The sequence below is a fragment of the Danio rerio genome, chromosome 24, assembly GCF_049306965.1.
Source record: "Danio rerio strain Tuebingen ecotype United States chromosome 24, GRCz12tu, whole genome shotgun sequence".
Classification (NCBI taxonomy): Eukaryota; Metazoa; Chordata; class Actinopteri; order Cypriniformes; family Danionidae; genus Danio; species Danio rerio.
Window position 1 is genome coordinate 33,764,581 of NC_133199.1, and position 22,441 is coordinate 33,787,021.

At 35.8% G+C, this 22,441-nt stretch overlaps 1 protein-coding gene across 3 annotated transcripts in view; it reads right to left on the reverse strand.

Moving 5' to 3' along the window:
- Positions 1-22,441, reverse strand: part of vav3 (vav guanine nucleotide exchange factor 3) — a 178,463-nt gene that overhangs the window by 10,860 nt on the left and 145,162 nt on the right. For all 3 annotated transcript variants that reach the window (XM_073940907.1, XM_073940906.1, XM_073940909.1), the window contains 6 exons: positions 21,991-22,121; positions 13,897-13,962; positions 13,319-13,353; positions 12,523-12,639; positions 10,441-10,528; positions 8,755-8,857 (listed from right to left, as the gene is read on the reverse strand). In XM_073940907.1, coding sequence (XP_073797008.1) covers positions 8,755-8,857; positions 10,441-10,528; positions 12,523-12,639; positions 13,319-13,353; positions 13,897-13,962; positions 21,991-22,121 — 540 coding nt within the window. The remainder of the gene's footprint in view (positions 1-8,754; positions 8,858-10,440; positions 10,529-12,522; positions 12,640-13,318; positions 13,354-13,896; positions 13,963-21,990; positions 22,122-22,441) is intronic.

The window sequence follows — 22,441 nt, forward strand, 5'->3', positions numbered from 1 at the left end:
TTCATATTTTTTTATAGTGCATGGATATTTTACTACATATTGTTCAAAGTACTAGTATTCAGCTATTTTAGCCATAACTAGTTTAATTAGGTTATTTATGCAAGTTAGGTAATTAGATAAATGATTGTATAATGATAGTTTGTTCTGTAGACTATAGAATAAATATTTTCAGTTTTTTATTCTAGCCAAAATAAAACAAAAAAGACTTTCTCTAGAAGAAAAAAATATTATCAGACATTGTAAAAAAAATCCTTGCTCTGTTAAACATCATTGGGGAAATATATATATATATATATATATATATATATATATATATATATATATATATATATATATATATATATATATATATATATATATAAATAAATAAATATATATATATATATATACATATATATATATATATATATATATATATATATATATATATATATATATATATATATAAATAAATAAATAAATAAATAAATAAATAAATATATATATATATATATATATAGACAAAAGTAAATAAATCACAGGAGGGCAGTGTTGGGGAAAGTTACTGTAGAAAATAATGCATTGAGTTACTCCCTAAAAAAGTAACTAGTTGCATTACTTAGTTACTTTTTTTGGTTAAATAATGTTACTTTTGAGTTACTTTTGTGTTACTTTTTATTACCTGGCTGAGGCTTGATCTCTTTCAGAACTTGTTTTTTTTTTTTCCTTTCTTTTTTAATAGAGGAATTCTGTGATTAACACTGCACTGTATAACCCACACCTTCATTTACCTTATAAAACAAATTAAAATATATATTTTAGGATAATTTTTTCTGAGTATCCCCTTTTTCTTTTCTTCGATGCGTTCAGAATAATGAACATATTCTCTCATTGACTGCATGATTCATTGTGACAAATTTTAATTTAGGAATTTATTCATTTAAATATAATTCGTCACCTTAGAATTATACAGTTCTATCTGACATTTTTGTCAAAATTTAGTTATTCACATATTCTTATTAAATGACAACTTATTTACATTATATTTTTAGTTTTTTTAATAATTTGTTTACATTTTAAGACTTGTTTATTTAAAAAAACAAATGTTACACACAGACTGTGTGCAATGGAATGCAAAAACTTTAAAGCTCAATATCTCAAAATCCTTCAGAATGCAGATAGAACCTTATAATTCCAAGCAGATTATTTAATTAAACTAAAAAGTATCTCGCGTTACATTTTCAAAAAAAATTTTTTCCAAATTTATTACTCAATTTTTCAAAGTAATGCGCTACTTTACTGGTTACTTTTAAAAGCACGTAACTCAAATTATATAGAATGTGTTACCCCCAACAATGCAAGAGGGCTAAAAATTTTGACTTCAACTGTATACAGAGCCCTCCACTAATACTGGCACCCTTGGTAAATATTATATATGTATATAATAATATATTTCCTCATTATATGTGTGCTACAATCATTATCACCTGTATGCATTTATATGCACAAACCTCTTTTGATGTATAGCCATTCCAAATGATGTTTAACATATTTAATACACTTGAGTGACCAGGAACAGGACATTGTTCATCAATAAGCGCAGGACAAACTCACTTAGTCTTTTATCACAGTCAGTAAGACTAAAGAACAGAGCTGGGATTTGCAGCAAAAAAGAGGCTGTAGGAAAAAAGCAGAAACTCTGAAAATGCTCATTTCCACCATCAAGGCAATAATGAAGATATTCCAACAGTTCTGAATGAGCCTGAAAGAAACGGGTGTCTCAGCTTCAGAATCACAGCTTTAGACATGACGAAGTTAGGCCATGTACACATGTACACACAGGTGTTTTGCAAACTGAGTTTTTCATCCACATGCATGTTTAAAAAAAAAAAAACTGCCAAGAAAATGCCAAAGCAACAGGTGATAATATGCTTATTTCATGCGGCCGCCATTTTAAAAACGAAAGTGAGGCTGCGGTGGGAAGAAACCCGGAAGAATAGGATCAGCACTGTAAACATTGCAACAACATGCTGTGGACTACAAACCTCCAGCTTTTGCTGTGACTTAAATATGCAGATATGGTGCAAAAATCACTTTAATATCATTCTGTTAAGTTTAAACAATTAAAGGCATATTAGACATCAAACTAAATCACAATCTCTTCAAGAGTAATACGCTTAAGTGTCTTCCTAGGCTTCAGGTAATTGCAGCAGGTAAACACTTTGGGACACTTCCCTGCTTCAGCCTATGCACAGTAACTCGGTGAGTGATAAAACAATGAGAACGCACTTAACATTGGACTTTTTCTTACAAATCAGTACCTATTGGTGCCGAAATTCAATATTGTGACAAATATAATATAGTGAAAGAATCGGTGTTAACTTGAATTTGATAAATGGCATCTAAAATGTGTGTTTGGGAAGAAAAACGTTAGCTAACTGGTGCCATTTCCCTTAACTTAGCTGAAAATGAGGTCTGATGTCCCTTTTTATTTTCACTAACCATTCAGAACGGACCTTTGAGTCACTCGGAAAGCGGTGAAATGATCAATTTGTATCACTTTCTCTTCGCTGATAAGATATACATCCAGCAACACAACGTTCCTGTGTGACTCCAGACAATACTTCCAGGTTTCTTCCCACCATACTTGTGAATTTCTTCTTCGGTTTTAAAATGGCGGCCGCATGAAATCAGTCTATGGACTCCCAACCGTAAAATCATGTTGACCAATCAGAAGCCCCAAAAAAGACGATTATCTGTTCCCTTTGGGTGTTATTACAGTAAGCATTTTCAGTTATCCTGTATTATAATGCAGTAATAATAGCAGCATTTTGCTTATGTTATCAATTGCACAGACTGCACAACAGTAAACAACAAAGATTTGCTAACAAATGTGATATTATAGAAAGGAAATGATACTGCAGATAAGACTAAAACAAACCAAATGTCTTCTTTTTTTTTGTTAATATATTAAGCTGAAATTAAAAATAAATGTTTTTAAAAATCACAACCAACTTTTGTCATTTACCAAGCGTGCCAATAATAACAAAGACCAGTTAAAAATATATTTACAAAAAATCACATGAAGAGAAAAAGAGCAACAGTCATGCATTTTTTCTGTCTTCACCGGTAAATTAAAGCCATAATTATTCCCGTAAGCAATGCAGAGAGCGGGTTCTATTTAAGTTACTACTAAAAGAAGATGCTCCTGTTGATCTTCTGTCTGCTAAAGTGCTTAAAAGTCTCGTGCATGAAAGTCTTGTGTGCCTCTGCCAGCCATCTCAAAAACAACTGCATACCATTTGCATTTATTGGCACATAAGCAGATGCTCAAAATAATAAAAAAAAGTAAGGAAGCTATGCTGCGTGGAAATGGACCACTGGGGATGAAAGGAGAGAAACAGCAGCAATGCATGCTGGGAGATCCATTCTTTGGTCAGAGTTGTGGAATGGCTGATTGTTTGAGTGACGTCTCCTCGGCTTCTCAATCTGCCAACATTTCCCAATCACGATGAGACCCTTGCTGTGACATATGGAGCTACAATGAAAGCTCATCTAAGCGCTGATTGCGATGCGCCATAAACTCTCTGATCAGGCTGTAAGCACAGCTCAGTAGTTCAGGCTTTACTAACAGCCCCGTTTGAGATTTTTCAAGCTCGCTCCTCTCCCACCGCTGGAACACAACACAGATGTCCAAGAACTTTCACAACAACATCAACAGTAAGACTTCTAAACAACTTCTTGATCCAAAAACACAGTATGCAAACACTGATGCGAATGCTTAGCTGAAGTAACATGCCACAAACCAGCTTTTATTTTTAAATTAGTACTGCATTTAAGTTTGCTAATGTTTGTTTGTGTAATACTTGCTTTAGTGAAAACAGTGTATGTAGTTATTTAAGTTATATAAATCTATTGTATTAATTCAAATTAAGTGTTCAGTGTTTTGAGGGATATTTTGTGTATTATCACCAACAGCAAAATATAAATACACACAGCTATTCATTCATTCATTTTCTTGTCCGCCTAGTCCCTTTTTTAATCCGGGGTCGCCACAGCGGAATGAACCGCCAACTAATCCAGCACATTTTTACGCAGTGAATGCCCTTCCAGCCACAACCCGAAACAGCCGAAACATTCACACACACACAACGTACAATTTAGCTTACCCAATTCACCTGTACTGCATGTCTTTGGACTGTGGGGGACACCGGAGCACCCACGCGAACGCAGGGAGAACATGCAAACTCCACACAGATATGCCAACTGAGCTGAGGTTTGAACCAGCGACCTTCTTGCTGTGAGGGGACAGCACTACCTGCTGCGCCACTGCGTCAGCACTACACACAGCTATTTTACTTGAAAAGTGTCATTTGAACACATACGATGTCTGTCGGTGCTCTAGATCAGTGATCCCCAACCACTGGGCCATGAACCGATACCGGTCCATGGACCAATGGCAGTGTTTCCTCAAAGAAATTAAATGGAGAAATGTCATGAGTGTATTATAAGTCAAGATCGCATTTATGTAATACGAGCATGCGAATCTCTTTGCTTGCACGCCGATTTTCTCTGTTCATGCACAAAACTTCTTGCACGCTCTCAAATATAAGCTGCTCAAGTGCAGATCTTCTTGTGCGCTCTCAAATAAACACTGCTGAAGTGCGATTTAGTGTGTATATGTAACGAGTATGTCTCCAACATTTTTAAGATGTGCTAGGAATATTTGTGAATATCTCCAATAGACCTACAGAGCAGAATTAATGCGTCCTGAAATAAAGTGAAACCGCTATAAACTCCAGCAAGATCAAGTCATTGTATCCAGAACCACAGACTTTTATCTATAAATAAAGTATAATTTATGAGTTCACACTCACAGATATTTGACTGAATAGAATGTGCTTGTTTGGCGTGCTGTCCGGGAAGAGGGCTCTGTGCTCGGGAAAACACCCTAACTCGTGTTATTCCCCTTATCGGGATAAAGAGAGATAGGATCCGAGCGCATTGTCTAGCCCGGCTTCAGGATGCTCCCCCCTCAGATTTAAATAGGTATGTCGTTAAATAGTGTGGAGTTGGGGTGGTGGAGGGACACTAAAGTTGAGAGAAAATGGAGATATGACATGTTTGACTATTTATATGGGTTTGCTCTTGAGCTGATTAGATTATAGAATGATTGTGTGTGTGATGAATTAGCCTCGTCAAAGACTGATCATGCTTCTCCCGAAATTTTTTATAAAACATGATTTACAAAAACTGTGTCTATCTTAACTGAAAGCTACATCATGTTTGCTGGCCTCACGCATCATGCACCTGTCAGTCAGTCGGTCAGTCTGTCAGCATGTCACCTTAAAGGGTTAAACAAATAACGCGCAGCCCAACTACGGTTAGAGAAAAGTTTGCGCTGTTATAATTCACTAACCTTTTAATGCGTTTTGGTGCAATTATAACCCGATATTAATACAACAACAACAACAATGACTGAATGTTTTGAATGAGAAGCTGTAATGTAGGCGTGGCAGGATGAATTTTGGAATGGCGCCCCACCATGGCTAAATGAATGTAGCGGAAACCATTAATTGGTACCGGGCCGCACAAGAAACCATTTATTATTTCCGTTTTATTTATTAAACGACTCTGAATGATGTTTTATCTTAAAAAAAAATATTTTATTTTGAAAAATAGCCGTATTCTCTTGTTACATCTTGGTCACTTGAGCGCTTAAATTTAACCCACAAGCAGCAAAATGAGTGAGAAACAGACGTCTTTGGAAAGTTTCTTTGCTAAGGGGAAAAAGCCCAGTAAAGGACCCACAAATTGCCAAGGAATAGATCCGCAACCCATTTGTCAACATATCCGGTGAATCCACCATGTCTGTGCAAGAAGATGATCAACTGCTGGAGACTGCAAATGGCGACGGCCTTTTAGGGGCCGTTCGCATGTCATATCCTTTCTAGAGTTCGCGCAAATTTATTATTTCCAATGGAGGTGACGCGCTCGCTCCTTCCAGACGCACACAGTTGAATGAATGCCGAGATCGAACCGTGAGTCACGTGATCATGACAAAATGACAGATGTAGTATGTCAGAGTTCCGCTTATTCGGCTTATATTCATACTGTATAGAATGTACTTTTCTAATGGTTAAGTAGTACATTTAAATTCAAATGTAGTACTTACTGAATAGTATGCGATTTCGGACGCAGTCTTTGTCACGCTCTAAGAAAACGGTTGAGCCTATCTACCTACTGTCTACAGTAAAATTGTAAAGGGTTGACCGATCCATGGTGATAAAAATGTTGGGGACCACAGCACTAGATCTGCCAGATTCAGACTGTTGAATGAATTTCTTCTCATGTATACTTATTGGTGCAATTATGCATTCACAATGGTATGAACTGTTCTAGGGGTAGTCAAATGTATATTTATATTACCTACTATTTTTATTACTAATATTATTATTAAAGATACAGATCAGAGAAAACATTTGTCACTATTTAATGGCTTACCCCCCAACTTGTTTTTACGTCCTTCAGGGGGAGTGTTAACAAAAAAAACAAATCTCCTATAACTTACGCCATTTCTGAGTCACATATAATTAATTTATTAATTTTCCTTCGGCTTAGTCCCTTTATTCTTCAGGGGTGGCCACAGTGGAATGAACCAACAACTTATCCAGCATATGTTTTACACAGCGGATGCTCTTCCAGCTGCAACCAAGTACTGGGAAACACCCATACACACTCATTCACACACAAACACTACGGCCAATTTTGTTTACCCAAATCCCCTATTATGCATGTCTTTGGACTGCAGGGAAACCGGAGCACCCAGAGGAAACCCATGCAAACATGGGCAGAACATGCAAACTCAACAAAGAAATCCCAACTAACCCAGCCAAGACTCAAACCTGTGACCTTCTTGCTGTGAGGTGACAGTGCTAACCACAGAGCCACCATGTCACCGAGTCACATATATTATGATGTGTATCTACATTCAGACATCTTCAAACTCAATGAGAAATCCAGCTTGCAAAGTTTGCAGTAAACTAGCTTAGTGTGTGTTTCAGGTTTGTGTTCTTTCATGCCGCAGCATATAACATACCCTCTGATTATACCAAACACTAAGAGAAATTATATCCTCAACATTTAGAACATCTGTGAACATTTAACAGTTAAACGCCTCTGAACAAGCAAACACTACTGCCCAAGCCACCAGGTGCCACAACAAACTACTAAACACAAGAACATCACAAACTGTTCTCTACATTCAAGTTTTCACAGCATTTTGTATGACGTCTTTATCCATGAGAGAAGAGCTTGAGGAGATTTAGGCTTTTTTTTGCCTTTATTCAGTCACTTGAAAAAATTTTTTTTGGATAATAATAAAAATCTGTCAATCAGGAAATTACTTCAGAACAAATAGTGAGAAGTTCAGGAAAGCTATGCAAGTCAGATTTTCAAAAAACTGAAACATTAAAGTAGCTGAGGCATCCAGCACTAGTTTCAACATCTTTGTGTTTCCTCTTTTGAAGTTACAGGGAAAAATATATGTGTTTTCGGTATTTCACTACACTGACTACTGCTAAATTAACTGGTAGATTAGACTAAATATTAGAATAAAATTGGATTGACTGGTTAGATTCACAAGAAACGCAGGACACTAAGGACATCTGCTCATTGCAAGAAACTAAAAACAGCAAAATAGCTGAAACTAAATGCCTGTGCACACCGGGACAATTTTTATTAGTGCTTATTACCGACGTTTAACACCTTGCGACTAAACATTTTTCAGTAAAAAAGTGTCATTAATAAAAATGAAAGTAAAGAATATGACGAAAGTAAGATGAACATAAAGCTGCCTATTTCAAAGGTCTGTAAACATAATGAGCTATATGCTAAACACAACTGCAACAGTCGTGAGTTTCATGTCACTTCATTTAATTTCATTTAGTAAATGACATTTTCCCGCCAAATGTTGAACAGGTATTTGTGTATTTGCTTTTCGTTAAGTGCCATCTAACATTAGGGTGTTGATTGGGTGTGAATATCTAAAAAAATCAACATAGGTTTATTGTTGGATATGTACCTCTGTCTACATTTCTAGGGAGCATGGATTATGTAGCCCAAGGTATGTAGCTGCATTTTATTATTAAAACGAATGCAAATAAAATGATGTCTTACATTTCAGCAACAATTAACACATTTGTTTAACCAGCTGGAAACTGGAAAGTTGTGAAACGCAAGGTACAAATATATGCATTAATCATTGTTATTATTTATTAATTTGTTAATTATGTATTGTTATTATTTGAATTTATGTAATTTATTTATGTATTTATTTTTATCTTTTTTAACTATTTGTTGGATTCCTGATGTTTCAACATTTCATTTTTTTTTGCTTATATGTAGTAAATATATTTTCATTTTATTTAAAGTATTTTTATTTTATTTAATGTTTTTTATGCATTTTGTTCTGTAGTTTAAGCAAAACCCAATAAATTTATTTAGAAAAAAATTTTAGCGTTTGGTGTTGTAGACACTCATAGTTTTAGTTATAGTTATATATTATATATATATATATATTATATATATATATATATATATATATATATATATATATATATATATATATATATATATATATATATATATATATATATATATATAATTAATTATTATTATTCATGTATATTATTATTATTACTCAGAACAAGAACAACTGCATTATGTTGAGGTGAATCTGAAAGTGGCATTGTGTATTTTGTGCACAGTACGTACTGTTGGCTCCATTCTCCGGCTCGCGGTAGGCAAACTTCAGCGTGGTATCAAGTGTCCTGAATCCTTCCCGCAGAGAGTGAATCTTGTAATACTGGATGAGGTCCTGCATTAAACACACACATACGCTCAACATGATGTCAGCTCACAGAGAAGAGAAAGCATCTACAGCCATTAAGAGGGAAAATAAAAAATAAATATATGAGCCCATTCAATACGACTCCAGCATTCGCAATCCAATAATGTTATTTAACTGGCATTTGGCAGATCGAATCTAAAAGCGCTTTCAGAAAGAAGCTGACAAAAAACGTTTGATTTTATTCTGCAGAACAGAGACATTAAGCAGCGTGATTTCCTAATGCCCTTTCGAAAGCAAACAGATGACAAAACAAAAGGGATGGTTGAAATGATACAAAGAGATTTCAAATGTAATAAGCTGGTATAATGCAAACTTTTATCTTTATTCCAGTGACCTTAAAAAAACATGTGAGCGTAACATTTACTTTTCACTCTATATGATAAAGAGGTTTTAACGTTATTTATTCTTGACTGAAAGCTAGAATATTAAATATTCAAATAAATACATTATTATGTAAATGTCTGAGATCATTAAGCTCAACAAGGTTTCATTTATTTGATCCAAAATACAGTAAAACATTCACCGGCCACTTTATTAGGTACACCCACCCAACTGCTCGTTAACGCAAATTTCTAATCAGCTAATCACATGGCTGTATCTTAATGCATTTAGGCATGTAGACATGGTCAAGACGATCTGCTGCAGTTCAAACCAAGCATCAGAATGGGGAAGAAAGGTAATTTAAGTAACTTTGAATGTGGTATGGTTGTTGGTGCCAGACGGGCTGGTCTGAGTATTTTTCAGTGAACGGCAGTTCTGTGGGTGCAAATGACTTGTTATTGCCAAAGGTCAGAGGAGAATGGTCAGACTGGTTCCAGCTGGTCATCTCTGAATGCACAACACGCCCAACCTTGAGGCGGATGAGCTACAGTAGCAGAAGACCACACTGGGTGCCACGCCTGTCAGCCAAGAACAGGAAACTGAACAGGCTTTGGGATGTGGTGGAAAGGAAGATTCACGTCATGGATGTGCAGCCGACAAGTCTGCAGCAACTGAATGATGCTATCAGGTCAGAGGAATTTTCCAGTACCCTGTTGAATCTATGCCACAAAGGATTGACGCTATTGAAGGTAGAAGTAAGGTGTACCTAATAAAGTGGCCGGTGACTGTATAACTGTTATAATATTATTACATTGTTGGTGAAGGATTATTTGAAAAACAAAACATGTCCTTGTAACAATATAAATATATTTAGGGTCACTTTTGATGTCTAAAAATACATTAAATAAAATATTTTGTAATAAAGTATGAAACTACTGGCATAAAATCAAGTATAAATACAATGTTCTTATAAAATAGAGATTTGCTTTGTACAAAAAAGATAATAATAAATTGCTTTGGTCCTATCAACCTTAAAACACAGAACAAAAGATAAACATTATTCTGATAAAATAAAAGAAATCATTGAATTTATTGGAGCCTTGTTTTTGTAAATAAATAAAAAAGCAGGGATCTTAAAAACACAAGCATAACATTTACTTTCCCCCAATATAATAAAGACTTTTGATCATATTGTTTTCTTAAAAGCAGTATAAAACATCAGCACTCACCAAAATGCTACTGAACTTCCTGTTTTCCGCAATGTAGAATAATCCGTCCTTTGTTAAGATCTTGATGTGTTTCACGTCGTTCTTGTACCTGTGGGCCATGAATAAATGATGAGAGTAATTTTCTGGTGATCATTGCGATCGATGCTGCCTATCCCCTATGGGAAGCTGCCATAGTAATGCATGGGGCAAAGAGCGCTTCATGCAGGCAGAAGGGGTCGATAGCGAGGGGTGGGCCGCCTCCATTAGTCCTTGGATTAAAAGTTACAAGCTCACTGTTTTTTTTTTTTTTTTTCCCAGAAAAAGTGCACATGATCGTCTGCAAACAGGAACTACAGAATAGATTGCATTGTCATGGGGTGGATTTAGTCTCTTGGCCTTGTGCTTGAATGCAGGATACTTGAGTGTTTGAATAATACAAATGATTTGATTCTTTTAAAAGTGATTCTTTTGAAATGAGGCTTTATTCGCTGTGTTGATTTCATCATGAAGACAAGCCAGGACATAGAGTAGCTCCTCCTTTTTTATTTAACTTACCAAAGGAATGATTTGGGTAACACTTGACTTGAGGAGAGTGTTAATAAGACTATCATGAAACCTTTATAATCAGAAAATGACGAATCCTCATGAATATGAAGGAGACTTTCATGCATGTTCATGATGACTGTCGTTAAGCCTAATTTGCTGAGATGTCTTTGTATCTGATCGGCAGGTCAAAACTGATTGGCTGATATCCTTGAGATATTCTGCAATAAGAGCACTCGTACAGCCTCTTCACCCTTGTGTAGTTCTTCAACCACATAGATTAACAGCAGATCAATAGACTCATTAGCGTTTGACAAATATTGCAGCTGTTGGACAATGTAATATACTTTTGAGGCTTTTTAGGCGATAATGTAGTAGTTTAGATTGCAACTATCTAGTTTATTTATAAGGATAATGCTTATTTTAAATATTTATAATTTCAGAGGTTCAGTGCGTTGGCGACCATTAGCCTGTCATACTGAGCAGAGCAAAGAGGGTTAATGTTCCGCCACAAGATAGCGACAGAGACAGCAAATATGTCCTAAGGGGAGGTAAAACTAAAGTGATTTGGGTAACACTTGACTTGAAGAGGGTGTTAATGAGACTATCATGAAATTTTCATAAATCATGATATGACACATCATCTTGAATATTAAGGAGAGCTTTTTGCATGCTCATGATGACTGTCGTTAAGCCTCATTCACTGAGATGTCTTTGTTATGACAACTTGACAAACAAATACATCATAACCTGTCCTTGTCTTAATATTTTTCTGTTCACTATTTTTTTAATGGAATGACATTTTTTTAAATTAAAAATTCTTATTAAAAATGTCAATACTCTTTTAGAAAAGACAGACTTTTTATTTAAAAATCATTTAAAAAAATCTAATTTCATAACAGCATTTTTAATATTTAATGCAATTTAATGGCAAATTCTATTCTATTTAGTCACACAATTAAAATGCCCTCATGATGGTCATGTTTGTGACGGATTTATGACAGGTTTTGTTGTCTTGATAATGTCCACTTATTATGACAAAGATACTGACAGGTGTTGTCAATGTCAAGTTGTCATGATTAAGCCATATTAAAACAATGCTATCTTTGCATTTAAAATGGCCTAACTGAGCCAATGACGCTTGATAACAGTTGTCATGAGTATACATAAAATCTCATTCGTATTATAAAGACAGTGATATAAACACAACCATTCAAGTTAAGCGTTATCATGTTTTTTCTTATATATCTGCATTTATCAGCTGCTTTATTAGTGTCTTTTAGGGGGCGAGACTCTATGCTAGATACTATAGAGTTTTTGATTGGCCGGAATCTTTATATACAGTAGGAGAGAAACTGCAAGTTTTGAATACTCATAAGTTCTTAATGTGAAATTTGTTATTGTTATAAAGCACTCTAGATTTACCTTAAGACAAACATATATAGAGATGAGACATTTTTTCACCATTTCTCCCTGATTTTATTTATTTTTTCTCAGTTTTCGAAGCAGAATCTTGTTAAGCATGGCAATAAAACAACTATGTGTGCTGTTATCACTCACTTGATGCTGATGGCATATTCATGAAACTCTCGACTGCGGTGACGGACCATATATGTGCTGCTCCTTTTGTTGAGCAGAGCAGCTTCTGCCTGCACTCGCTCCATCGGGCCTGCAAACCTAAAGCAGAGAGCACAGGTCAATGTCAGGTGAATGTTATAAAAATGACAAATGCACAATTAAATGCAACGAAACTTTTTCAAACTAAAAATAAACAACATTAAAATAATACAATAAATAAGAATAATATTCCATTAGTACATGGATTTACTAACATTAAGTATGAATAATCTTGTAAACCATTCATTAATTAAAGTTTAACATTTACTAGTGCATTATTAAAATACAAACTTGTGCATGTTAACATTAATTAATGCACAGTGAGTTAACATACAATAACATTATTTAACTTAAATAGCATTACCTAACAATAACAAAGTTAAATAAATACTGTAATAAATGTATTACTAATTATTTGTTAAATTTAACAAATACAATAACTAACAATAACTACTGGACCTCTATTTTAAAGTGTTACCATGACCGAGTATCTAAATAATTCTAAAATCAATTTTTCTAAAGCACTGAGCATGTTGTATTTGCATTTATTGTATTTGTGTTTAATATATATATATATATATATATATATGTATATATATATATAAATATATATATATATATATATATATATATATATATATATATATATATATATATATATATATATATATATATATATATATATATATATATATATATATATATATATATATATATATAATAAGAATAAAGACTTTACCAAAGCTGTGAAGAGTAGTCAACAGGTTTGGGTACCTAAAATAAACAGTTAAAAAAATTAAAAACAGGTGTGTGAGAGACAAAAATAGTATTAAAAAGACAAAGTAGAGCAAACATTATGTGCGCTTTTGTTCTTAAAATTCCATTCAGCCTGATTTTCATAGTATTTTTAACTTGCGGCTCAAATCGGAGCCTCATAATAGCGCTGAAATCTGCCCCACTTACTGTATCCTTTTACAACCACAATTGCCTTTCTTAATGCACTCATAAAGATAACCTAACATATTTCCTCTCAAAATGACATGCACATAATTATGACTGTAAATCATCTTGCCGATAACAGCAAGCATGTGGACAGAATGATACACAGCGCGCTACTCGCATGATAAAACAAATGCACACACAATCGCCCACAATGCACCTGTCATTTAAACATGAGGTTGAAGTGGTGCTTGCGTAACTGAACCATTCAAAAACAGCACGCGCCCAAGAACAAGCCTGGATCGCATGTGTTGTTTTGCTTGGCAGAGAATAAAGAATCATTTTAGCATTATAATACAATCTGCTATTTGTACTCACACATGGGAAAGGCTTGACGGCGTCTCTTGGAAATAAGCCAACCTCCTTAGTTGCCAGGACTTTACCCTGAAACCATGGCAGATAATTACATTACGTTCAGCTGGGCAACTCCTCCTCAATAATTCAGTAACAATTAGTACTTAACACGACATGCTGCAAATTTACAGCCCAGAGTTAATCAGAGCTGGAAAAAAAAGTCTTGGGAGAATACAGGAGACTGAGGAAACAAGACAATACAACCAGCAGACTGAATCTACAATATTTACAGAACACACACACACACACAATCAACATAGACAAAATACATGCTTTTTTTATATGACACTTAATAGAGAAAGATATGGCAGAATAACAGTGCTAATACGCATACTATCCATATCACTATCATAAACAGTACTGTATATAAATGGTAATGTTATGCATGCTTTTTCTGCTAACATTATACACAAAGGGCCCTATCATACACCCGGCGCAATGTGGCGCAAGGCGCGGCGCAATAGTCTTTTGGTAGTTTCAGCTTGGCGCAAGAGTCGTTTGCGCTGCGCTGTTTAAATAGCAAATGCATTAGCGCTCATTTTTGCGCCCATAGGCGTTCTGGTCTAAAAAGGAAGGCGTTCTGAGGCGGACCGCTGGCGCGTTGCTATTTTGAGAAACTATAATAAATTTTTCATTAGACCAAAACTAACCCGGTCTAAACTCCGGCGCAGAGTTGCGCCTCGCTTATGCACTGCTTAATACGCACAAGAGAGCAATAGGCAAATATCTTTACATACGAAAACAATTTTAATATTAAGGATATATATAGGATATAATAAGAATAGATTAGGATATAAATATAAAGGATTAAAATATTACAAAACATTATTTTCTAGCCTACATAAATATGAAAAATCACTGCTTTTATGTCTTCTTCATCTCGGGAGGCTTTTTCAGTTCATTCATAACAATTTGCTTTTGTATAATGTTATTATTATAAGCAGTATTATTTATTATATCCATATTTATATTTGTTTTATTAAAAACAAGCTTAGATTTGCCCACCTGCCAGGTTTTAGACCATATGGGGCACAGCATGTGTTTTAGGATATAACTCAGGTTTTTGAGCTTATTTTGTTATTATTATTCATTTATTCGTTTGCTGGAAATTATAACTGAATTTAGAAATAGTTTTGATATGAATATTTGCTCTTAATAAACAAAATAATCTATTTATAGGCTAATTGATGTCTGTGCGTAAAGGTTTCCCTATCCAAGAGCGAATGTGAAAGTAGAACCATTATCTCTCATTCTCACGCAGTAGATGCTCTGTTTAACAGTTTTCTGTTAAAAAACTGTCAACTGTTTTTTCCACTCAGACTTACTTTGCCTCCTGTAAATAGCGAATGCGCTCTTGGCGCGACGCAGCTGACTCTTAAACGGGAATGGGAGATGAGACTCTAATTGGTTTATTCTCAAAACACACCTATAACTCATTAAGAAAATAAACTCAACCCTTTTAGACCATGCGCCACGGCGCAAGACAGATTTCCCGTCCTTAAATTAGCAAAAACGCGTTCTGACATGCCCTGAAAGCGTTTGCGCCCTACGTTTTGCGCTCTGCACATGGACTGTCAAAATAGAGCCCAAAGTCAGTGTTGGGCAAGCTACTTGAATAATGTAGCTTAACTACACAAAAAGCTAACCTCTGGGAAATGTAGCAAGCTAAGCTAAAAGCTACTTGGTAAAAGTAGCTTATCTATTGACCTTATTCTAAAATGCTGAAGTGCGCCTGTTTTCGCGATTGTCTTAGAACTTCTGATTCAGTCGCCTATGGGAGAAATTACTAGGAATAATAAACGACAGAAAACGGTCAAACTACTTGCTCTACAAACAAATGTTTGCATCACTATACAGACCAAGTAGAATAATATAATAAGAAAATATCAAATTGCAACATCAAGCAGCGTAATGAGCAGTTTTTTACGTCAAAAAATGAATGGAAGTGAATGAGACCGGAAGTCTCAAGCCAAAAAAGATTCAAATGGCAGCGCCCACTCGTCCGCGGAGAATATCTAAGCTATTTTTTTAAATTTTCATTTATAAATCACAGCAACTTAAAATCCAAGTTAATCATATTTTAGTGATCAATAAAACTGTTAATTAAAAATATGAGGCATAAATATTTAGTTATTTTATTTACTGTAAATGTTCTGCTATACTAAGAAAAAAACAATAGTATGTAACAGCAAAAACAAAAAATCCAATAAAACCAGGTGTTACGCATTTAAAATATTATAGTATTTTGCAGTAAACGGAAATACTCATTATTTTTTTAATATAAGCATTATATATATATATATATATATATATATATATATATATATATATATATATATACATATATATATATATATATATATATATATATATATATATTAAGGGTGGAGCCGAACCCGAATACGGTAATCGGAAAGGCACGAATAGCGTGTTTTTACGAATACTTGATTCGAACAAATACTTGAAAAATTATTTGTATTCGGGAGCAAGAAAAACACTATATCAAAAAGCAGCGTTTCCTCATGAGACCACAGTGCATGCCCGCGTGAGAGAGAGAGAGTGAGTGAGTGAGTGAGAGAGAGAGAGAGAGAGAGAGAGAGAGAGAGAGAGAGAGAGAAACACGCTCAGTGCAAAACGCGCCAAAGCCCGAAACTGAAAGCGAGACGTGACTGTTAAGGGACTGTTTCATATGGATTTATTAATCATTCTTACTGTTCGGTGATCGCAAACTGCCGTAGTTTATTAAAGACGCAAACCTCTCACTGCACGTCAGCTGTGCGCCTTCAGCAGACCTCCTCATTCCTGCAGCACGAGAGCTTTATGATTGGCTGTTTCTCAATTCCAAGAACGCAGAGAATGGACTTGCGTTCTTGTAGAGTGCGGTCTTGCCAGCTGTCCTCGGAAGAACGAACTCAGGAGACCGCGAGGGCAGAGAACGCGTCCTTTGAGAAATGGGATGCTGCGTTCTTCCTGATGGTCACATGATCTTCACGCGTTTTAAATGGAAATCATTTAAACATTACAGCCTTCATACAACGATTTATTGTTTCCCCCCTCTTCAAAATATATACTTTGCATAAAAACATTATAAATATACTCTGCACATTATAAATAAAACAAATATTAATACGAATTTCATCAAACAAACACAATTAATGTGTTTATTCCTTTATTAAGATGTTCATGTTAATGTTTACCTTCACCGTTTCATTTAGGGAAACTCCTGAGGTAAATAAGTTAAATCTCTGAACTTTAATAATAAATCTAAATAAAATGCTGCGCTTTCCACCTCCAGTCGCAATGACTTCTGGGACTTCCAGAGCGAGCTCGCTGTTGAAGTCTGCATCGGTGCGTCCTCGATATCAAGAACACATCCGGGAAGTTTCACTCGTCCTCCGTACTTGCGGTCTTGAGTATTGGAACTGAACTTAGGCAGCTGATGATGACGTTTCACGAGAACACGAGGACGCAAGACCGCTGAAGAACGCATATTGAGAAACTGTTTATGCGCGCCAAAAGTGGCGGATCTGTCCGGTAAAATATCTGACTGCATATCACCGCATCCCTAAGGACTGTTTGGCGAAATATTTGACTGCATGTCACTGCATAACAAACGACTGAAACGATATAACTAGAGAAATCTCCACTGTGCCACTGTGCGTATGGCAAGCCGTTTTAGCATTTAAACCTTGTTGAGACTATCCATAAATATATTTAGAGATATCTCTAATTATATTTTGACTTGTCATAATTATAATTCAGATTGGAAATATCTGCAAATATATTATGACTGACTAGTCATATTCCTCCATTGACTTCCATTGAAAAATATTTGCAGATATCTCTAAATAAACAAACAAACAAACTTTGTGTCTTTTTTTGTGGCTGGCAGATGATAATAGCAGGACTGTATCTTTTAGTATTATATAGAATACTTTTGTTCTGCCAGATCTCCCAGGCAGGGTTTTATTTAGATTTATTTAGCTTATTTTTGGAATTCTGTCCATTGGAAAAAAGTTCTTTCAGAAGAAGAACAGTTTTTTGAAGTATTATTTGTTTTTATTCTGTCTATTCAGTGTCCTTAAACAAGAACGGTGGTGGTGGGGTTCATAATATTCACAATGGTATTTTATTAGTTGTTGGTTTAACCATGGATGAGATAATGGCTTCTATGTTATTTTCTTTTCAATTATGTTTCTTATCACATGTTCAAAAACAACAGCCAATATTGCATATCTATAATTTATATGATGGGTATAATTAAACAATACTTTCACTATAACGTAAATTAGAAGTGTAATAGAAAAAATATATATTTCTGCGCCATTTTGAATTTTACTCGAATACAAATACAAATACAAATACTTTTCCCCCTCAACAAATACAAATACAAATACAAATACCGGCTGCTCCGCACATCCCTAATATATATATATATATATATATATATATATATATATATATATATATATATATATATATATATATATATATATACATACATACATATATACATATAGATCCCCTCTCCCTCAGTCATCTTTCCATCAAGCAAATTTCTCATGTTAGCCTAAGTGGCTGGTGACATCACCGACCAGAGAAAGAGGTGACAGTAACGCACCAAAAAGTTTGTCAACCCTTGTAAAACAGAAATAAGAAAAGAAATCATCATTCACGCAATCATATGGTTTTACTTTCATCGAATAGACACTGGCCTCACAGCTCCATAAATGTCGATGCAGTCACTTATCGATTCGTGATCGGTAAATGTAGCTTGTGTGGACGCTACCACCACTCTACTGAGAAATGTAGTTAAGCTAGTAGCATCACTACTTGTAGCAACGCTACTGCCCAACACTGCACAAGGCATAGTCACTGAAGCCAAGCAGGGCTGTGCCCGGTCAGTACCTGAATGGGAGACTACATGGAAAGCTACGTCACTGCCGAAAGTGGTGATATTGAGACCAGGAGGGGGTGCTCAACCTGCAGTCTGCGTGAGTCCTAACACCCCAGTATATTAATGGGGACTCTAAACTGCTTAGTGAGTGCCGTCTTTCAGATGGGACGTTAAACTGAAGCCCTGACTTTCTGTCGTCGTTAAATATCCCAGGATATCCTTCGAAAAAGAGTAGGGGTTTAACCCCGGCATTCTGGTTTCCAACATTCACCAGAACTTCTTGTTTTGTGTTTAACTGAAGAAAACAGGTTTAGAACTATTTAAAGATGAGTGAATGATGACAGTTGATGAGTAGTTTCTCTTTATTAGATATATGTACAGTACATACGGTTGCATTGGCATTTGAACCACACTGCCTGACAAAAGTCTTGTTGTCTATTCAAGTTTTTGAAACAACAAATCATAACTTGACTTCTAGTTGATCATTTGGTATCAGAAGTGGCTTATATGAAAGGCAAAGACCTCAAGATTATGCTTATTATACCAAAATAATATATGATCATGCCTTGATTTTTAATTGTTTAATTAGGACAGTAAGGTCTGACTTTGCTTTGACAAAAGTCTTGTCACTTAACAGAAATAATGTACAGAATAAAATATAAAGGCCGGTGCAGTGGAAAAATAATTAATATTGTGTATGACTCCCATGAGCTTGGAGGACTGCATCCATACATCTCTGCTATGACTCAAATCACTTAATAAAGTCATCTGGAATGCCAAAGAAAGTGTTCTTGCAGGACTCCTAGAGTTCATCAAGACTCTTAGGATTACACTTCAATGCATTCTCCTTCATCTTACCCCAAACAAACTCAATAATGTTCATATCTTGTGACGGTGCTGGCCAATCCTGGAGCACCTTGACCTCCTTTGCATTCAGGAATTTTGATGTGGAGGCTGAAGTATGAGAAGGAGCGCTATCCTGCTGAAGAATTTGCCCTCTCCTGTGGTTTGTAATATAATGGGCAGCACAAATGTCTTGAAACACTCTGCAGATCCCTGCATTCTAAATATAACCCCTAACCATGATTTGTCTTTCACCAAACTTGACAGATTTCTATGAGAATTTTGTGTCCATCCAGGTTCCAATAGGTCTTCAGTATTTGTGATGATTGGGATGCAGTTCAACAGATGATACATCTGAAAAATCTACCTTCTGCCACTTTTCCAAATGATCAACTAGAAATCAAGTTAATATTTGTTGATCTTACAACTGGGATCAACGACAAGACTCTTGTCAGGTAGTGTAACTGTAACCTTTTACGACAATTAATTGTGCAGATTAAACGATCATGTCAAACAATTGGCTGTTAGATAACAATTGATGGTCCTCCAGACCAAAGTGCTGAAAATTCTCAGATCTTTGTCTTCCTCCTCGTCTTCCTTGAACAAATTTGATTTGTAAGTGGATCCTTAAGCACACCCCCCCACCAATGCATTTAGTGCATTGACATTTTATCAGCACTCACAATGCCGCCCCACTATTGGTTGTTGCTTAGATAAGGGCCTAATAATGATTAAACTCATAACCCTGTTAGATCAAACAGATGGCAACCAAGGGCCCAAATGAAATTACAGTGAGTGATTGCATTTGTCTAGGCACCAGAGCGGCAATAATTGTCTTCGGGTTTCCACAGCTACGAGGGATCTGAATGTCCTATGCTCGGCCGCGGGATGCTGGATATTATGAGGTCTCAGGTGACACGGGCGGTGTAATTTTGCATGAGTTCAAATTAAATACATCAAACAACTTCCGGGTGCATGGGAGAGCTGGGCGTTGGAAGCCTGCATCGGATGAAGGTCTTCGACTGAGGCAGAATGAGATTAACATGTTAAAACAGGGCTGTGGAGAAGCGTCCCGGACAGCTGGACCCGTCTGACGGAGAGGGATGTAGGGCCTATAGAATCTGCCAATTCTCCCTCTCTCCGGATAATCATTGGCGGGTTTCCTCATTGCCTTGGCATATAAACAGCCACAGCTAGAAGAGTGGTGTCAAGATGGTCTGCATGGGCTTTTGCGAGCCATCCCGGGAAAACATTTCATTGCTCAAAAGTTGCTCTTTCAAACGTGGGCTCCATTTACACTTGCGATTGAGATGTTTCAGTAGTGGACGATGCTAAATATAGGTGTAAACAGGTTTTGAGCTTTAACAATTGACCATATGCAGAGATATTCAAAAATACATTCGATCGGATTGCTTAAGCGCTCATCTAGTAAAATGCATTCAAATTAGGGCTGAATGATTAATTGAGTTTAAATTTGAATCAAGATTCTACAAAACTTGCGAAAGTCATGCGCATCTTGTCAGGAAAAAATGATTCTGTGATCAGTAGTAAATCTTAGATGAAGACTAGAGGGCGCTCTCACACAGAATCTGCACATAAAAGGCAAAGAAGAGTAACTGCTTTTATTGAAACGTGACTAATGAACTCAAAACTACAAAATCATCTCAGAGAATGGTTGTTTTAGATATTCGACTGAGGTTATGAAGTGAGATTGGAGTAAAACATGGGAAATTATTATAATATATAGCTATATAAAATGTGTAAGCGAAATTAAAAAAAAGTTTTATTTTAAACAAAAAACACTATCTTTTGTTAGTTGTCCTGCCAGAGAAACACAGAAAACTCCAAACAAAACTCCACATTTCAGTTTCGGCGCACGAGAAGAACAAATGCATGAAAGTAATTAGCATTGTACTCTGAGCACGAGCTAATCATTAATCTGAGTTTATTGGCGTGATTTTCTATTGTGCAGCTCATGCCAGAGCTCTGCATGTTCAGCGACACCTCCTATCCGCTGACAACGTGACAAATAAAACCTGTCGTCAAGCGTGTGTCTGCTCTCTGGGCGTTGTGCTGCTCCTTATTGTTTTTTGTCTAGCTACGAAGCCTTATTCACAACAGCTTTCTTATGTTGACAAAGGGTTGGATTAGTTAGCATTTCACAGCCAGTCACGCTTAGCAAAGCATAACAACACAGCCGCTCGGCCTTTGCCACAAACACAAGAGGCAATCAATTAGCAGCTAAACACATGCTTGAGCTGTTCCTGCAGGGCTGTTTGACTTGAAAAGTTTATGAGAAGTGTGTAAAACTGTCTTACCTTCCACCAAGTGCTATGGACGTTCGCCTCGATGAGCTCAATAACGTCTCCAGAGTTAATATTGAGCGGTGGGCCGTTAGGAGGGCTTGGACTACCGTGATAATTACAGATGACCAGCATCTTAGGTAGATCTGGAGGAAGAAAATATGATTAAATAATGCATTTGGCAGAGTTTGTTCTTCTAGATTGCCTCCAAGTGCATTCTGAACTTTGACAGAGTGTCATTAATGCATGTTTTGACACTCTGGTATGTAAGGAACAGGTTTGTTTACGTGAGGCCAGGGTCGTAAATCACCACAGGTGACAGCAGAATCACGTCAATCTATCACAAACATGTCAGCAGGCTCATGCAGTCATGCATGCAGCGCATTCTTGCAGACAGTCTGAGGCATATATACAAATCTATTCCTATTTACAGAACCACATCAAGTATTGAGATACTAAAATCAGT